This window comes from Pipistrellus hanaki (genome assembly GCF_964339955.1).
Source record: "Pipistrellus hanaki genome assembly, chromosome: 1".
In the NCBI taxonomy this organism is placed as follows: domain Eukaryota; kingdom Metazoa; phylum Chordata; class Mammalia; order Chiroptera; family Vespertilionidae; genus Pipistrellus; species Pipistrellus hanaki.
The window spans coordinates 208,570,419-208,589,933 of NC_140503.1; the positions used below are offsets into that span (position 1 = coordinate 208,570,419).

The following is a 19,515-nucleotide window of genomic DNA, read 5'->3' on the forward strand; positions in this document are numbered from 1 at the left end:
CCCTCCTCCTCTTCCCCCTCCCTCCTTCTCCTCCTCTTCCTCCTCTTCCTCCTCTTCCTCCTCCCCTTCCTCCTCCCCCTCTTCCCCCCTCTCCCTCCTCTTCCTCTTCCCCCCTCCCCCTCCTCCTCCTCTTCCTCCTCCCTCTCCTCCTCTCCCCCCCTCCCCTCCTCCTCCTCCTCCTCCTCCTCCTCCTCCTCCTCCTCCTCCCCCTCCTCCTCCGTAAAGGGGTAACAGCACCTGCTTTGCAGGGCCCGGCCGCGGCGGCCCAGTCCAGGCAGGATGGGCTCCTCCCCCCAAATGGAGAACCAGCCCCGGGGCTCTGAGGAAGCCCCCCCGCCCCCGGGCAGGGACGCCCCTTGCTGAGCCGGGCTCACCCGCCAGCTCGGCCTGCCACCCTCGCCTAGGCCCCTCCCGTCGCTGTGACGGGTGAGAGGCCGTGACCTCCTTCCCAGAGCCGGGCTGCGAGGGCGGCCCGGTCCGTCACAGCGGCTCTGCTGAGAACAGATGCCTGTCTCCGAGGAGGGCCTCAGAGTGCGTCCCGCCTTCGGTCACCGGTGGGAGCGGGTGGGCGCGCCCAGCCGGGCAGGCCAGACCCCCGTGAACAAGGCGACGACAAGGTGGGCACCCGCTGGCCCAGAGGCAGGACGTGGAGGGCTCAGGGCTCTCCCCTCCTGGGCCTGGTGGCCGGGAGGCGGACACGGGACCAGCGTGGCCAGCTGGGCTCTCGGGCTGTCCTCACCCGGCCACGCGTCCGCGGGGAGCAGGGCAGTCGGACTGGGCCCGTCGCCATCGCCTGCCGCGCCCGGCCCTGCCTGCGGGCTCCCCGCTCCCTCGTCCGCCCGCACACGGCCTGAGCGGGGCGCGGCCAGCTGGCTCTCAGACCGGGACGGACAATAGCGCTCTCGGACCGCACAGGCCGGCCCTCCCCTCCCGCTGTCTGACCGGATCAATATCCAATCCGTGAGCCGTTTCCCTGTTGGCTTGGGGAGTCTGTGAAACGGACCACAGGCAGAGGCGGCAGCACACGCCCAGGAGGCCCCTCCGGATGTCAGCCCGCCTCCCGCCCCGGAGGCTCCGCTCTGCCGCCTGCTCTGCGGCAGGAGGCCTCCCCGCACAGCGCGCGGCCCCTGCGGAGTCCCCATCGGGATCTCAGGCCTCAGTCCCCTGGGGTTTCTCAACTGGAGATGTTTCAGAGGAGGGGACTGGAGGGGAGAGCAGGGGAGGGGAGGGGAGGGAGGGAAAGAATGGAAGGGAAAGGGAGGGGAGGGGAGGGGGAGGGGAGGGAGGGAAAGAACAGGGAAGGGAAAGGGAGGGGAGGGGAGGGAGGGGAGGGGAGGGGAGGGAAGGGGAGGGGAGGGGAGGGGAGGGGAGGGGAGGGCAGGGGAGGAGCGGGCCCAGGAAAGGCTGGTCTTCCTTGTGGTAAACAGTCAGGCAGAGCCCTGTCGGGGGGACTGGACCCCAGCTTCCTGGCCGCCGTGCAGTCCCACGGGGAGAGGTCACCCTGTCACAGAGGAGGGCCTGAGGCTCGGAGCCAGGCTTCCCCGGTCACCCAGCGCGGAGAGGGCGATGGGGACCCAGACCCCCCTTCCCGCGTCCCCGTGTGCCCGCACTCCGGCCAGGCGCACCCCTCCCATTGGGGAGCCGGAGGCTGGCCCAGAGCGTCACCCCGAAGCCCCTCTGCCGTCCGGGGGCATGCTGTCCCCGGGGCTGGGGCAGGGTCCTCCGTGGTCCAGGGGCGTCACCCGCCAGACCCCGGGAACTGGCCTCGGCTCAGGCCCCATTGGAAGGAGAGGAGAAGCAGGGCCGCAGGGTCCTGCCACACACACTCACACACACACACACACACACACCGCACAACACACACACACACCACACACACCACACACCACACCACACACACCACACCACACACACACACACACACACACCACACACACACACACACACACACACACTCACACACACACACACACACACACACACACACACACACACTCACACACACCACACACCACACACACCACACACACACACACCACACACACACACACCACACACCACACACACCGCACACACACACCACACACCACACACCACACACACCACACACCACACACACACACACACACACACCACACACCACACACACCACACACCACACACACACACACCACACACCACACACACACACACACTCACACACACCACACACCACACACACATACCACACACCACACACACCGCACACACACACCACACACACACACACCACACACCACACACACATACCACACACCACACACACCGCACACACACACCACACACACACACACACACACACACACCACACACACACACACACATCACACACACACACCACACACACACACACACACCACACACACACACACACACACACACACACCACACACCACACACATCACACACACACACACACACACACACACACACATCACACACACACCACACACACACACCACACACACACACACACACACCACACACACACACACACACACACACACCACACACACACACACCACACACACACCACACACACACACACCACACACACACACACACACACACACACCACACACACACACAACACACACCACACACACACACACACACACACACACCACACACACACCACACACACACACACAACACACACACACCACACACACACACACACATCACACACACACCACACACACACACACACACACCACACACACACACACACACACACACACACACCACACCACACACATCACACACACACACCACACACACACCACACACATCACACACACACCACACACACACACCACACACACACACACACACACACCACACACACACACACACACACACACCACACACACACACCACACACACACACACACACACACACACACACACGCCGGCTGCAGCCGTCCGGCGGCCCTGGCTGCGGCTGGCGGGCCGCTGCCCCGCGGTGCCGGAGCCCTGGCCGGAGCGTGTGGGGACCTTGCCCATTGTCGGCGCCCCGTGGCTTGTCGTCTGTGTGGACATGACGATGGGGGGGGGGCAGGATGGCGGCCTTGACCCCTGAGGCTCAGGGACAGTCCGGGAGGACACGGGACGCAGCCTCCTCGCGTGTCTGCTCGGGGGAGCGGCTGCAGGCGGCCCCGGGGAGACGGGAGGGTCGGACCCCCAGTGCCGGGAAGGGCACCGCGGGGCCCTCACCCTGGAGGCCGCTGGCGGCCGGCCTGCAGGCGCACCCCCGCGGGGACGGGCCCGGCGGGCTGGAGCGCAGCTTCGGCTCCGGTGTCCTTGGTGGGAGGCCCCGCCCGCGCGGCCGGGACCGCCTCACCGCGGCCCGTCTGCGTGAACCGCTCCCGAAGCCGCGGTCACGGCTGGCGTGGCGGCCCCCTCGGGCAGGCCCGGCGCAGCTGCGGGCGAGGCGGGCGCCGATGCCGGGAGGAGCCGCGGCCGTGGTGACGGATGAGCGTGCGTGAGGGCTGCGCAGGCCCGGGTCCCGCTCCGTGGCCAGCACTGCCCGTGGCCCCGCCGGCAGCCACGCTGAGCGCCTCCGGAGGGGCCCCTGGCCCAGCGCCCACGCCTTCGCCGCAGTCGGTCTCAGAGCCTCCGCCTCCAGCGCTCCCTGGAGGTGCTCCCGCCCTGCCTCCCCCAGAAGCCACAGGTTGGCCGGGCCTCGGGCCTCCCTTCCCCGGACAGCGCCCCGCCAGGTGCTAACTGGCTTTCCTTCCGCAGCCCGACTGCCACCTGCACCTGCACCTGCTCTGGGCGGACAACCCCTACGTGTCGGGCACCGTGCACACCAAGGAGACGGCGCCCGGCCTCATCATGGGCGCAGGTAGGAGGCGCCGCAGCGGCTGGGGAGCCCGCCCCCGAGGGGACAGAGCACCTGCTGACGGGTGTCCTGAGGGGCAGTGACAGCTCCTGGACCTCAGCTGTCATGGAAAACCAGGAGAGGGAATGCGTGGGCCAGGGGGGCACGTGATGCCTGTTGGCTGAATGGGAAGGTGGAGGGAGGATGGATGGAGGGAGGGAGGGATGATGGATGATGGATGGAGGCAGGGAGGGAGGGAGGGATGGGTGGATCAGTAGGTGGATGGATGAGTGATGAACAGATACGTGGGTTGATGGGTGAGTGGGTGGGTGGATGGATGGGTGGTGGGTGGATGTGTGGGGTGCAGGGAGGATGGGTGGGTGCATGGATGGATGGGTGGGTGATGGATGGAGTTGAGCGGACATCAGGGGGTCGTCTTTGAAAAGTTTGCTTGTTTTACTCTGGGCAGATGGCCTAGGGAGGTGTCCTTACCAGCATCTTCCAAAGCCTGCATGGCATTCTTAGAGCGGAAGTTAGGAAGGGGAGAGGGAAAGGGAACTTTCCACTCATTCTCCCTGAGTTGTAACCCAGCAAGGAGGAGGGGGTGCAGGAAAGCAGCCTGGAGAGTGACTTGTCTTGCCGTTGGAACACGGGCTGTTTGAAGCAGGGCAGCCAACCGTCCTGGAGTTCAGTTACCAGGTGCTTCTCCCACGTGGTGGAGGCAAAGAGAAAGACAGGCCTTTTATCCTGTTCTCACACCACACTCACCGCCACTCTACGTCTCTTACTCTGCGACCGCACTCGTCACCCGGGGTCCCCCGAGACCGGTGCTGCCTGCACTGGGTCCGCTGGTCAGGCCGGAGGTGCGGGGCTGGCTTCTTTGGGGCAAGGCTGACCCTTTAACACAGACTCGGCCGGGCCCAAGCAGAGCAGTCACACGCCCCGTCATGGTCAGACGGACGCAGACGGGGCGCACCAGCGGTGGCTCTGCTGGGAGGTTAGACCAGGCACAGGGCCCTCCCGGGGACTTGTCTGGCTCGGACCCTGGTTAAGCGGGGACCGGCTGGGCCCAGACCAACCCCGCCCCTTCCTTCTGGCCCAGGGAACCTGGGCTCCCAGCTGGTGGAGTACAAGGAGGAAATGTACATCACGTCGGACTGCGGGAGGACCTGGCGGCAGGTGAGGCGGCGGGAGGGGCCGCGCCCACCGGAGCTCGCTCCGTGACCCTCCCTCCCGTGGGCGGGCGGCCGGACACACAGCTCCCGTCAGCGGATGCCACATCCCCGCTGGCCCAGCCGCCAGCTGTCCCACGGCCATTGCTGGCCTGGCTCTGCTCCACACGGTCACACACGGTCACACACGGTCACACACGGCCCGTGAACGTGGAAGCCAAGGAAGTGAATGCCAGGACGGGGGATGGGGTGGAGGTGCCAGCCGGTCCCCGCAGGAAGCCACTGGGGACGCCAAGACATCGGCTGAGTGTGACTCGGAGCTGAGAAGTGGGGCATGGACGGCCCGGGGTCCCGGCAGGGAGGCTGCTGGGTGGAGTCATGGAGGAGAAAGAAGGAACGGGAAGAGGAGGCTGGCAGCAGTGAGGCTAGGCGGCCGTGGTGAGCCTGGGCCCCCCACATGGAGCCTGGGGGGACCCTCACACTGAGCCTGGGGGCTGGCCCGGCACCCGCCACTCACCCCCAGCAGCGAGGAGCCTGTGGGCTGCCACCTCCCGGAGGCCCATTTCCGCCTGGACGCTCAGGAGCCGCTCTAGCCCTGGTGTGCGCGTCCCTTCCCGTGGCCGGAAAGCTGGGGCTTCAGGCCGCTTTCTACCCGGCTCCCCAGCCGCAGCCCCTCTCTGGGGGGATGGGGGGGGGCAGGATGGGGCTCCCACAGGCATGTCGGTCCCCGGCGAACTACAGCGCTGCAGCCCTGATCGAGGGCCGCTTTTCATTGCTGAGCCAGAAACAGGGCGTTTTGAAAAGGGCAAATGTGATTTATTGTGCGATAATGTTTCCGTCTCTCGGAGCTCATGGGGTGTGTCTGAGCGGCCCCAAAGGTCAGCAGCTGCCGCTCATCGGAGCCGGCTAGTTCAGCGCGGAACACACACACACACACACACACACACACGCACACACACACACACACACACACACAGGGTCTCTCACCTCGGGGACCCGTGCATGGCGCCTGGCCCCCGTCTGAGATCTCACACTGGGGGTGTCAGGATTCCAGGGGGGCTGTCAGCTCAGAGCTGAGTGTGGGCCTGCCCTCGGGTTGGTCCCCCCCAAATGATGGGGGTGCAGGAAGCTCGGTGCCCGGGAGGAGAGGAGAGCACCCACGTAAGCACCAAGCACCAGAGGGTGTCAGGGGAGGAGACCGCAGAGCTGGCTTGTGGGGGGAGAGGCCGGGGACCAGGTGGGACAAAGGTCGGGAGGGGAGCTCAGGCCAGACCCTGTGCCTCCTGCCAGCACGTGCGTGACGAAGGCCAGCAGGGAGCGCAGTTCACGGTGCCCCGGGCGATGGAAAGGCAGTGGGAGCGCTGAGGGAGGCGCTGGGAGCCAGGGGGCAGGGGGGCAGGACACGGAGACGGCGCTGAGGAGCCTGCCCCTGGCCCTGGCCGGGCACAGACACCACAGCCAGGGGGCCAGCGCCCTGGGAGCCTGCGGGGCGTTTGGAAACCCCGAAGCCCCTTTACAGACACCCAAGCTAATGCGTGTGGATGGTCTGCCCCTCCCTCACCCCGGAGTCCGTCTGTTACCGTGGCCTCCGGCAGCGTGCTTCCCCAGCTAACGGCTGGGACACGGGACACCGGGACACGGGACACCAGCTAACGGCTGGGACACGGGACACCACGGTCCCGTTCTCTGAGCCCTGCAGCTGCGGCCGTGGAGTGGGCAGCAGTGAGCACCGTGGGGCGTAACCGGGGAGAACCGTTAGCGCCCTGGCACCAGGCGGGCTTCCTGGAGGAGGCAGCACTGGCGCTAGCCTAATGCCAGTAGGGTTTCTGTTACTGAGGGTGTGCGTCCTAGCTGCTTTTTTTTTTTTTAAATGTACTTTTATTTATTTCGGAGAGAGGAAGGGAGTGAGAGAGAGAGATGGAAGCGTCAGTGCTGAGAGAGAACCATTGCTGGGCTGCCTTCTGCACGCCCCCTACAGGGGACCGAGCCCACCACCAGACACGTGCCCCGCCCCGGACCCGAACGGCGACCTCCGGGCTCAGAGGGTGATTTCAGCCATGGAGCCATGGGGCTGGGCCTGCCCGCTTTTCCGGATCCCGTTCCTTCTCCCGTCTTCCTGTCCTCGGCCTTCCTGGCGAGGTTCTCATGGGGAACCTCTCCCCCACTCCCCCCCTCCCACGCAGTGTCTGCCTGCGCTGTCCTTCCTCCCTCCCCTCGCTGGTCGGGAAACTGGCATTCGCCACCTGTCCACCCCGCGTGGGCGGAGTCCACGTGGTGTGGCAAAGCCTGGCAGGGCTCGGAGGCCCGGAGCCCCACGTGGCCTGGCCGGGGCCGGCTGCCCCCGGAGGCCGCCCTCAGCGCCCGTCCCCGCAGGTGTTCGAAGAGGAGCACCACATCCTGTTCCTGGACCACGGCGGCGTGATCGTGGCCGTGAAGGACAGCTCCATCCCCCTGAAGATCCTCAAGTAACGTGGGGCGGGCGCCTCCCTGTGGGAGCCCCTCAGAGCGCCCCCTCCCGGGGACCCCCTGCAGCTGCCTGGGCCGGGCGTGGGGGGACAGGAAACAGGCGCAGTGCAGCGCCCCGCGGGAGGCCCGGGCGCGGGCCCAGAGAGGCCCCGCTGTAGTCCAGGGGAGGAAGGAGGGCTCCCGGAGGAGGTGCCTTTTCAGCATCGATAGGAATCATCTAAGTGGAGGAGGTGGGGCCGGACGGGAACCAGCAGCGTGGGCTCGGGGGGAGGGTTTGCCATAGGCTCCGCACGTCTGAGGGGCTGTGGGGGCAGGGAGGGCACATCTGAACTCTGCATCCAGAGGCAGAGCCGGAGCAGCCAGGAAGCTGGTATCACCTTAGTCTGAAAGAGCTTCGCCCTCAGAGCCAGCGGCACCGTGACACGCTGCGCCGGGAGGCAGCGAGCTGCTGTCCCCGCCGGGCAGCTCTGGCCGGGCTCGGGCGCTGGGGGCGCAATCCCAGGTGCCAGGCCGCACCCTGACTCCCTGGTGTTGCTGCTGAGCAGGTGTGGGTGCCGCTTGGTGCCGGCAGGTGGCTGCTGCTGGCCTCCCAGAGAGAGTGAAGCCAGGGGTCCCGTGGGGCCTGGGTGCTGGGTGCTGGGTGGCCCTGGCACACCGCTCCCTCCACTGCCCTCCCGGCCGCCTCCGCTGGCGCTCTGGTCCTGGGCACAGGTCCCAGGCACAGACAGGGCTGGTCCAGGCGGCAGCGGAGCTGGGCATGGGGGCCCCTGCTGCCCGCGGACGCTGGCGCTCCCGCTGCAGGTTCAGCACGGACGAGGGCCTCACGTGGAGCACCTACAACTTCACCGACACCTCCGTGTTCGTGGACGGGCTGCTGAGCGAGCCGGGCGAGGAGACGCTGGTGATCACGTGAGTGCCGGGGCGGGCTGTGCCGGGGCCACCCCGGCCTCTGCTGCTCTGAGCTGGCTCAACGCTGACCCCAGACCCCTCCCTCGCTCTCCCTCATCCCCCCACCGGCCTCCTCCCGGCCTCCCAGCCACGAGGGTGGCCACCGACTGCCCCTGTTCGGGACACCTTTCCCTGCCCAGGCCTCCCGGCTGCCGAGAGGCCCAGCCACGGCCCCTCCCGCCTCGCGAGCTGCCACCTTATTATTACTGCTGCCGTCGTTATTGGCATGTGAGGGCGCTCGGGCGCGTTGTGCATTGAGGCCCAATTGCAGATGGGCGGGTGCGGGCGCCCTGAGCCAGCTGGCCTGGCCCGGGTGCTGGGTCTGAGGCTGGGCCGGGGGCATGTGGGACTGGTGGCCGGAGGGCGGCGTGGCTGGGCCCGGTGCAGTGGGGCCTGAGGCCGAGGGGCCGGGCCCCGGGCCCACGTGAGGTTCCTGCCTTCGCCTCCAGCATCTTCGGCCACATCAGCTACCGCTCCGAGTGGGAGCTGGTCAAGGTGGACTTCCGGCCGTCCTTCCCCCGGCCCTGCCGCGCCGAGGACTACGGCGCCTGGGAGCTCGTCGACCTGCAGGTGGGCGGCGGGGGTGGGGGCTCCCGGAGGCCCCCCCCCAGCAGGGTCCCCCCTCCCCCCGCGGCCCCGGCTCTCCTTCCCCAGCCCGGACACCAGCCTCCGGTGTCTGGCCCCTTCTCGGAGCCTGGGCTGCTCGGGGCTCGGTCACACTCGGGCGCAGGTCCCGGGCCCCAGCCCAGCCGGGGAGTCAGGTGTGCACGGGGCCAGGGGCTGGACCCTGGGAAGGACACGGCACGTGTGGGCATGACCTGACGCCCTGTGGGGCTGGGCAGCCCCATGATTCCGCACGCGTTTCCACGGCAGCAGGTCTGGTGGGACCACAAGGCCTCTCCGGGGTGCAGGCCTGCCGCAGGGTCACAGGCTGCGGACCTACTGTGCGTCCACAGGAGCCCTCCAGCCCGAGGCTGGTTCCAGCGCCTGCACGGGGCCTGCAGCCCTGGGGCCTGCGGGACTGAAAGGGGCCCCGCCGTGTCCAGCAGCCGTGTCCCCTCCAGCCCGGACGGAGCTCAGTGGCACCTCCTCCGGGAAGCCCGCCCTGACCACCTGCCCGGGCTCCGTCCGGGCTGGCCTGTCAGACGCGCTGTGGGCGGGAGGGGAAGGAGGCTGCCCGCCGGCCTTCAGACGCTCCCCTCCCCTCCTGGCCTCAGTCTCCCTCCTGTGAAAGGGCTCCAACGCCCCCCCCCCGCCCCCCCCGGCTGCCGCTGCAGGGCGACGGCTGCCTCATGGGCCAGCGCCGCAGCTTCCGGAGGAGGAAGGCCGCGGCCTGGTGCGTCAACGGTCGGAACTTCACGGCGGCGCTCACCGCCCAGGTGTGCCCGTGCCAGGACTCCGACTTCCTGTGGTGAGGGCGCGGGCCCGGGCTTGGGGGCCGGCGCAGGCAGGAGCGGGCGGGAGGGGCAGGGAAGGCCGGGCCGGGTGTGGAGCCACCGCAGGCGACCAGCTGGGGGGGGAGCCAGGGCCTGCTGCACCCCCCCCCCCGCTCCCCTCTCCTGGGGGCCCACTGTCCCCAGGACAATGTCTGGGTCCCAGAGCCCAGCTCACGAGGCTCCGTCCACCAGCCTGCCTCCCAGCCGCCCTCACCCTCTGCCTCCTGTCCCTCACACTCCAGCCGCTTCCCCCTGCAGCCCCTGCGCCAGTGTGGAGGGGCCGGTCCCCCTGCAGGGCCCCTCGCCTCTCTTCCTAAGAGCTTCGGGGCACCACCTCCAGGCAGCCCTCCAGGACTCCCAGGCTGGGCTCAGTGCTCTCCTGTGAGCTCCCAGAATCCCCTTGGCACCCCTCACCTGGAGCTGCTGGCGGCGTTCGGCCGGGCTCCCTCTGGTGCAGGGCCCCGTGGGTGCACCTCTGTGACTCCTCCCCCATCTGCACCCCCCGCGCCCCCCACCCCGCCGCCTCCTGACGGACGCTCTCTCCCTCAGCGACTATGGCTTCGAGCGCTCCCTCTCCGACACCAACAAGTGCTTCGCCAACTTCTGGTTCAACCCCCTGGCGCCCCCGGACGACTGTGCCCAGGGCCAGACCTACACCAGCAGCCTCGGGTGCGTGCGCTGGCCCCGGTCCGGCTCCGGGCGGAGTGGGGGGAGCCAGCGGCCTCCTGCCGGGCCCGCAGCCCCTGCGTGGAGCCGGGAAAGGAAGCCCGGGCGGACGTCCTGTCCCCGGAGCCCCCAGGGCGCGGGAGCGGCCGGCACCAGGGAGCGGGGCGGAACTGGCGCGGAGCTGAGGTGGCAGGAGGCACCGTCCGTCCGCGGTGCCCGCAGCTCCGCCCGGGGCAGCCGGGCCCAGGGAAGCTCCTCGGGGGCTCTGAGCCCTGCGGCCGGGACGCCCGTTCACCTGCCGCAGCCGCTCCACAGAGCGCTGTTAGCGGCAGGGGGCCAGACAGGAGCCTGGCCGGCCCCCTCCTCGGCCTCCGTTTCCCCACCGCTCACCGGGCAGAGGCCACAGCCCGGCGGAGGCAGGAGGCCTGGTGGCGAACGGAGGGGCAGCCAAGAGGCACGCCGGGACACACACACACACACACACACACACACACAAACACACGGACACACACACACATCCGGACACACACACACACTCACACACACACACACACACGGACACACACAGACACACACACACGGACGGACACACACACACACACACACACACACTCACACACACACACACACGGACACACACAGACACACACACACGGACGGACACACACACACACACACAGACACACACACTCACACAAACACACACAATCATACACACACAGCACACGCACACACGCACACGCACCTCACCCGCAGCCCTGACCGCTCTCCCCGCAGGTACCGGAAGGCAGTGGCCAACCTGTGCCAGGGCGGCGTGGACCTGGCGCGGCCCCCGGCGCCGCGGCCGTGCCCCCTGACGCCGCCGCGGGGCCTGCGGGTCAGCATCCTGGGCGACGCGGTGGCCGTGCGGCCCGGGGAGCACGTGCTGTTCGAGGTGCGGCAGGAGCAGGTGAGCCCCCCCCGGGCCCTGCAGGCCCAGTGCCTGCCCCCCCCCCGGGCCCCTGCAGGCCCAGCGCCCGGGCCCCCCCCCCCCCCGGGCCCCTGCAGGCCCAGCGCCCGGGTCCCCCCCCCCCGGGCCCCTGCAGGCCCAGCGCCCGGGCCCCCCTCTCCCCCCCGGGGCCCTGCAGGCCCAGCGCCCGGGCCCCCCTCCCCCCCGGGGCCCTGCAGGCCCAGTGCCCGGGTCCCCCTCCCCCCCGGGGCCCTGCAGGCCCAGCGCCCGGGTCCCCCTCCCCCCCGGGGCCCTGCAGGCCCAGCGCCCGGGTCCCCCCCCCCCGGGGCCCTGCAGGCCCAGCGCCCGGGCCCCCCTCCCCCCCCCCGGGCCCTGCAGGCCCAGCGCCCGGGCCCCCCTCCCCCCCCCGGGGCCCTGCAGGCCCAGCGCCCGGCCCGGGTCCCTCCCCAGCCCCCAGTGGGGAGCCGCCCAGCGTTGAGAGCGAGGGGGTGCGGGCAGAGGAGGCCTCCGCCCGCAGGGCGCCCCGCACTGGCTCGGGGCCGCAGCAGGCGCTCAGCGCGCTTGTAGGGTGAGCGACTTGGAAGCTGAAGGAGGGGGCAGGTTCAAACAGACTGAGTATAACCCACAGCCAGAGGCCCGGCCCTCATAGAGGGAGGGGAGGGGGGGGGAAGGTGTCCCCCTGCTCCCCCCAATGTGTATATGAACGTCCCCTCAGTCTCCTGTCTTTGTCCTTCTTTAGTAGAAGTGTTACATTTTCTCCTGGTTTTAAAAATAGTATGTACTCAATATAGAACACTCGAAAAACGTAGAAACAGCAGGAATGTGATTATCCCAACTCCTGTCCCCGGGGCAGCTGTCTGTCCTCCTGTCACCCCATCCTCCTGCTGTTTGCCTGGTGGGGCCCTCACTGCGGACCTGACGCACTCATGGGGCACCTCCGACAGGAAGCAGGGAAATGAGACGTGTGGGGGGACGCGAATCACAAACAGTACGCCCTGTGCCCCCATTGGAGAGGCCCTGGGTTCGGGGGGCTCCCTGGGTGTGGGGGGCTCCCTGGGTTTGGGGGTTCCCTGGGTTTGGGGGGCTCCCTGGGTTTGGGGGTTCCCTGGGTTTGGGGGTTCCCTGGGTTTGGGGGGCTCCCTGGGTTTGGGGGTTCCCTGGGTTTGGGGGGCTCCCTGAGTTTGGGGGGTTCCCTGTGTTTGGGGGGTTCCCTGGATTTGGGGGTTCCCTGGGTTTGCGGGGACTAGGCTGGGGGCTGTGTAGGCCTCTGCCCCAAGTTCCAGGACTTCCAGCACACACGGCACTCTGCTGCCCCCTAGCGCCCGGCAGCTGCCACTCCACTGCCCCGATTCTCTGAGCTGGAGCCTGGATGCCACCCGCTGCCCGGCCCTGGATCCATGGGGCTGGGTCAGCGTGAGGGGGCCACCCACCGGGAGGCGCTCAGAGGAGAGGCCCCGGGGCAGCGGCTGCCTGGGGGGCCACTGGCTTCCTTGCTGAAGCCGGGGAGAGTGTGGGACGCAAGGAGGGTCCCTTGCACACACTCCTGCACACTCACACACTCATGGACACACACACTTACACAGTCACACACACACTCATACTCGGACACACACACACACACAAGCTCATACACACACACACACTCACACTCACACACACACATGCTCATACACACACACTCATACACTCACACACACACTCACACACACTCTCATACACACTCTCACACACACACACATACACACACATACTCTCACACACACACGCTCATATACACACACACTCTCACACACACACTCACACTCACACACAATCTCACACACACACACTCATACACACTCACTCACACACTTACACACACTCACACACACACTCACACACACACACACACACATACACACATACTCTCACACACACACACAATCACACACACTCTCACACACACTCACACACACTCTCATACACACTCTCACACACACTCACACACACGCTCACACACACACTCACACATGCACACACATGCTCTCACACACTCACACTCATACACACACACTCACACACACACTCACACATGCACACACATACACACACTCACACACACACACTCACACAACACACTCTCAAACACACACATGCTCACACACACACACACTCACACATGCACACACACACTCACACACACACACTCACACACACACATGCACACACATACTCACACACACTCATACACACACACACGCTCACACACACACTCACACATGCACACACATACACACACTCATACACACACACACACTCTCACACACACACGCTCACACACACTCACACACACTCACACATGCACACAAATGCTCTCACACACTCACACTCATACACACACACTCACACATGCACACACATACACACTCATACACACACACACACACTCTCACTCACACACACTCACACACACACACACGCTCACACACACACACACTCTCACACACACACACTCACACACACACGCTCACACACACACACACACTCGCACTCATACACACACTCATACACACACACACTCACACACTCACACACACACTCATACACACACACGCTCACACACACATGCACACACATGCTCTCACACACACTCATACACACACACTCACACACACACTCACACATGCACACGCATGCTCTTACACACACACACTCATACACACACACACACTCACACACACACGCTCACACACACATGCTTACACACACTCACACATACACACACATACTCTCACACACACTCACACACACACTCACACACACACTCACACACACAGGCTCACACACTCTCTCACACACACACTCACACTCTCACACACACACACTCTCACACACACACTCACACAGGCCAATGTGTGGAAATGGCTCTGGGTCAGGCCCAGGCTCCCCGGCGGCCTGAGTTAAAGCGACACTAAGGGAACTGGCACAGACGCACAGACGCACACAGGCCGGCTGGACCCCCGTGGGGAGGTGTCAGCGGGTGAACACCCCGTAAAGACCACGCTCTCCGGCGCCTCACTCTGGGCCGTCGGCTCAGGGCAATGTCTGTGCGGTGGGAGCCGCACGCCCGCGGGAGAGTGGCCGTGTGGCCCGGCGGGCGGGGTCCGTGTGGGCCCGGCAGGCGGGGTCCGTGTGGCCCGGCGGGCGGGGTCCGTGTGGGCCTGGCGGGCGGGGTCCCTGGGGGCCCTGTGGGCCCAGCGGGCGGGGTCCGTGTGGGCCCGGCGGGCGCGGTCGGTGTGGGCCCGGCGGGCGGGGTCCGTGTGGGCCCGGCGGGCGGGGGCCGTGTGGGCCCGGCGGGCGGGGGCCGTGTGGGGCCGTGTGGGCCCGGTGGGCGGGGGCCGTGTGGGGCCGTGTGGGCCCGGCGGGCAGGGGCCGGGTGGGCCCGGCGGGCGGGGTCCGTGTGGGCCTGGCGGGCGGGGGCCGTGTGGGCCCGGCAGGCGGGGGCTGTGTGGGGCCGTGTGGGCCCGGTGGGCGGGGGCCGTGTGGGCCCGGCGGGCGGGGGCCGTGTGGGCCCGGCGGGCGGGGTCCGTGTGGCCCGGCGGGCGGGGTCCGTGTGGGCCTGGCGGGCGGGGGCCGTGTGGGCCCGGTGGGCGGGGGCCGTGTGGGCCCGGCGGGCGGGGTCCGTGTGGCCCGGCGGGCGGGGGCCGTGTGGGCCTGGCGGGCGGGGGCCGTGTGGGGCCGTGTGGCCCGGCGGGCGGGGGCCGTGTGGGCCTGGCGGGCGGGGTCCCTGTGGGGCCGTGTGGGCCCGGCGGGCGGGGGCCGTGTGGGCCTGGCGGGCGGGGTCCGTGTGGCCCGGCGGGCGGGGGCCGTGTGGGCCCGGCTGGCGGGGGCCGTGTGGGGCCGTGTGGGCCCGGTGGGCGGGGGCCGTGTGGGGTGTGTGGGCCCGGCGGGCGGGGTCTGTGTCGTCTGGCGAGCGGGGGCCCTGTGGCCCGGCGGGCTGGGCCCGTGGAGGGGGTGTGGTCATGGACGGCTCAGTGAGGCACCGCTCTGAGAGGCCGCGGGGAGCACGGGGAGGCCAGGACAGAGACATGACAGCCACGTGCGGCTCGGCAGAGCCACAGCCGCAGGGACCTTAGCCCTGCCGCCGGCTCAGCGGGGAGGCCCGGGAGGTCGCCGGTTCGATTCCCGGTCAGGGCGAGGCCCAGGCTGCCAGCTCCATCCTGGTGGGGGCGTGCAGGAGGCAGCTGATCGATGTTCCACTCTCACAGCAATGTTGCCCTCCCTCGCCCTCCCTCTCCCTCTAAAAATAAAAAAAATAAACTAAGGGCTGTGAGAGCCCAGCGGTGAGAACACACCTGTCTCAGGCAGTGAGCCAGGACAGAGGGACACCTCACCTTTCGCCACGGGGGGTGCCACAGAGCCCCAGGCGTGCACAGGCCCACCGCCGGCTAAGAGGAAACCCGCAGCCCAGCGCCTGGAGGCCGGGGCCTGGCGTGTGGCTGGTGTGATAGCCACTCCCGGAAACAGCGGGCAGCTTCTTCACACCCTGCACCTCTGGCGGGGGGATGGGGAGGGGGATCGGAGGTGCACCCTGGGCGCCGCCCCAGCGAGAGGGAGGCCTGTGCCACACGAACACCCGCACAGCGTTCCCGCAGCTCTGCTCCTGGCAGCGGACAGGGGCACCCGGAGCCCATGGGGGATGGACAGACACCCGTGGCCATGCGCACCCGGATGCCGCTCTGCCCTGGCCGGGCCGGACGGTGCAGCAGCCCGGAGGCTCCGGGGACGCCCTGCCTCCCGGCTGTGGCCACAGCAGCCCCGTCCCCCGCGTCTGTGTCCGAACCCCCTCCTTCCTCTGACGCCCCCGTCCGGGGCTCCTGCGGACGCCGTTCCCCCTGAGCTCGCGGCTGAGGCCCGGGACGTGGACTCGGGGCGGACACCCCACCATGGCATCTCGTGGGGGAGCGACCGAGGGGGGTGCTCCCCGGGGGCGGGGCGGCAGGTGTGAGCGGGATTGCTGCTCCGTCAGGCACCGCCTTCCCGTCTGCCCTGGGACGTGGCGTCCCGGCGTTCCGTGGGATGGGCGCGGGGGGGGGGGGGAGGGGGCGGTGAGGGAGGGGGCAGACCGAGCATGGAGTTCGTGCCCCGCGGAGGGGAGACAGGAAGGTCCGGCCCGCAGGCCCCGGGAAGAGGGTGTCTGTTTCCTGTGGGCGGACGCCCCGCCCCGCACGCACAGGGCCCCCGGCCACGCTCCTGGTCCTGGCTCTGCCTCGGCCTCCCCCACGCCTGCCCCCTCTCCGCGCCCAGCGGGTGCTCGCCCTTCTCGAACCCTCCGGCCTCAGGGCTCCGGCCCAGGCTGGCATGGCCCGGCCTGCTGGTTTGGAGGAGGAGGGGTGAGCGAGCGGGTATCTCTGGGCCACACCAGCGCCTCCTGGTTCCCACAGGGCGACGTGCTGACCACCAGGCACCGGGTGGACCTGGGCGACGGCTCCGCGCCCCTGGCCGTGAACCTCACGCGGCGCAGCGAGCGCGTGCGGCACCGCTACGAGAGCCCCGGCGTGTACCGCGTGGCCGCGCGGGCGGAGAACGCGGCGGGGCAGGACGAGGCGGTGCTCTTCGTCCAGGTCAACCGTGAGTCCCCCGGGGCCCCCACCGCCTCAGGGCGCAGCCACGGGCCGTCCTCACCTGGGGCCTGCAGGGCTGTTGTAGGGGCGGTGGTGGTGATGGTGGTGATGGTGATGGTGATGGTGGTGGTGGTGGTGGTGATGGTGGTGGTGGTGATGGTGGTGGTGGTGATAGTGATGGTGGTGGTGGTGGTGGTGATGGTGATGGTGGTGATAGTGATGGTGATGGTGGTGATGGTGGTGGTGGTGATGGTGGTAATGGTGGTGATGGTGGTGGTGATAGTGATGGTGGTGATGGTGGTGATGGTGATGGTGATGGTGGTGGTGGTGGTGGTGATGGTGGTGATGGTGATGGTGATGGTGGTGATGGTGATGGTGATGGTGGTGGTGGTGGTGGTGATGGTGGTGGTGGTGATGGTGGTGATGGTGATGGTGATGGTGGTGATGGTGGTGGTGATGGTGGTGATGGTGATGGTGATGGTGGTGATGGTGGTGGTGGTGGTGATGGTGGTGGTGGTGATGGTGGTGGTGGTGGTGGTGGTGGTGATGGTGGTGGTGGTGATGGTGGTGGTGGTGGTGGTGATGGTGATGGTGGTGGTGGTGATGGTGGTAGTGATGGTGATGGTGGTGGTGATGGTGATGGTGGTGGTGGTGGTGGTGATGGTGGTGGTGATGGTGGTGGTGGTGATGGTGATGGTACTCATGTTATGTTGAGGATGTCAGTGATCAGAGCGGCCTCTGAAAAGCTGAGTGCCCTGATGCCCTCTGACCCCGACCTTTCTCTGCACGTGCAGCCCCCCTGGAGGCCCTCTACCTCGAAGTGGTGCCCGTCGTTGGCATCAACGAGGAGGTGGCGCTGACCGCCGTGCTGCTGCCCCTGAACCCCAACCTCACGGTCTTCTACTGGTGGATCGGCCCCAGCCTGCAGGTGCGCCCGGACTCCACGGCCCCGTCCCTCAGGGCCCGCGGGGAGGGCGGGCTGGGCTCCTGGGGTGCTCCCTGTGGGGGGCAGGTCGAGGATGGGGCCCTGGCTCTGGGTTCGAATCGCAGCTCGGCCTCCTCCAGCCACGCTCTCCGCTGGTCCCTGGCCCTCCCAGAGCCTCTGCGTCCCCGAGAGGCCGAGGCAGCCCTGCCCCCGCCGGGTGGTGACGGTGGGCCGCCCGCGGGCCGGGCGCCGAGGGGCACCGCCGAGCGGGGCTGGGAGGTGGTGGGTCGGGTGGCAGCCAGCCTGAGGCCCGCCTACCCCTGCGCCGTCCCCAGAGGAGGCTGGGCAGGCGGCAGGGTGTGCCCGCCGTGAGGGCAGCCCGCTCCCGGCACAGCCGCCCCGCCTGACCCGCCTGCCCCACAGCCCCTGCTGTCGCTGAACAACTCCGTGGCGACGCGGTTTGCGGACCCGGGGGCGGTGCGTGTGACGGTGCAGGCGGCCTGCGGGAGCTCCGTGCTGCAGGCCTCCAAGGTGGTGCGCGTGCTGGGTGAGTCCTCGGCTCCGTCCGGCTCCGCCCGCGGCGCCTCCTCCGGGACCCTGGCCCTGGGCTCGGGGGGCCTGCGGCCCTCGGGGAAGACGTCTCCTCAGGATGGGAGGGACCCCCCACCCCCCACCCCCAGCAGTGCCGCTGCCCTGCCCGCCAGTACAGACCGGTTAGCTTTAAGAGCTGGTCCTGCCCAGCCGGCGAGCTCAGTGGTTAGCGTTGACCTATGAACCAAGAGGTCATGGTTGGATTCCCGGTCAGGGCGCAGGCCCAGGTTGCGGGCTCCATCCCCAGTGTGGGGTGAGCGGGAGGCAGCTGATCCATGATTCTCTCTCATCATTGATGTCTCCCTCTCCCTTCCTCTCTAACATCAATAAAAACACATTTTTTAAAAAGAGCCGCAGCCTTGGTGCTGCCCCCACGCCCTCATTGTGGTCATTGCCGTGATCCAATGGTGATGACGGCGCGGCCTGGGGTGCCCGGCGGCGTGGACCGGCGCCCAGGCCTGAGCAGCCCCCTCGGCCCCTTCCAGACCAGTTTGAGGTGGTGCCTCTGCAGTTCTCCCCGAACCTGGACACCTACAACCCCAACACGCCCGAGTGGAGAGAGGACGTCGGCCAGGTGGTCAGCTGGCTGCTCGCCAAGGTGCGCGCCTGCCCGCCCCGCCCGTCCCAGGCCCCGCTCCCCGCCGCGAGGGCCCGGCCGGGCGGGGGCTGACGCCGGGCTCAGGAGGCATGGAGCTGGGGGCCCCAGGGGCGCAGGACAGCACCCTGAGCACATCTATGGGGCACCGGCTGTTTGCATCCAGAATTCTCCGAAGCGTGTCTTTCTGGGGCAGACCCTGGAGCCAGAGCAGAGCGGTGTGGCGGGGCCTCCACGGGGCAATGCGTCCGAGGGGGCCCAGGACCCGCGAGGCCCAGGCCCTGGTCTCCCAGGCTGAGGCC

General features: G+C 68.0%; 1 protein-coding gene across 1 annotated transcript in view; it reads left to right on the forward strand.

Annotated features, from left to right (window-relative positions):
- Window positions 1-19,515, forward strand: part of SORCS2 (sortilin related VPS10 domain containing receptor 2) — a 143,657-nt gene that overhangs the window by 118,335 nt on the left and 5,807 nt on the right. The window contains exons 10-21 of the mRNA XM_084881488.1: window positions 3,784-3,886; window positions 4,965-5,041; window positions 7,408-7,499; window positions 8,302-8,409; window positions 8,898-9,018; window positions 9,726-9,859; window positions 10,434-10,553; window positions 11,328-11,499; window positions 16,923-17,109; window positions 17,897-18,030; window positions 18,451-18,574; window positions 19,104-19,216. Coding sequence (XP_084737614.1) covers window positions 3,784-3,886; window positions 4,965-5,041; window positions 7,408-7,499; window positions 8,302-8,409; window positions 8,898-9,018; window positions 9,726-9,859; window positions 10,434-10,553; window positions 11,328-11,499; window positions 16,923-17,109; window positions 17,897-18,030; window positions 18,451-18,574; window positions 19,104-19,216 — 1,485 coding nt within the window. The remainder of the gene's footprint in view (window positions 1-3,783; window positions 3,887-4,964; window positions 5,042-7,407; window positions 7,500-8,301; window positions 8,410-8,897; window positions 9,019-9,725; window positions 9,860-10,433; window positions 10,554-11,327; window positions 11,500-16,922; window positions 17,110-17,896; window positions 18,031-18,450; window positions 18,575-19,103; window positions 19,217-19,515) is intronic.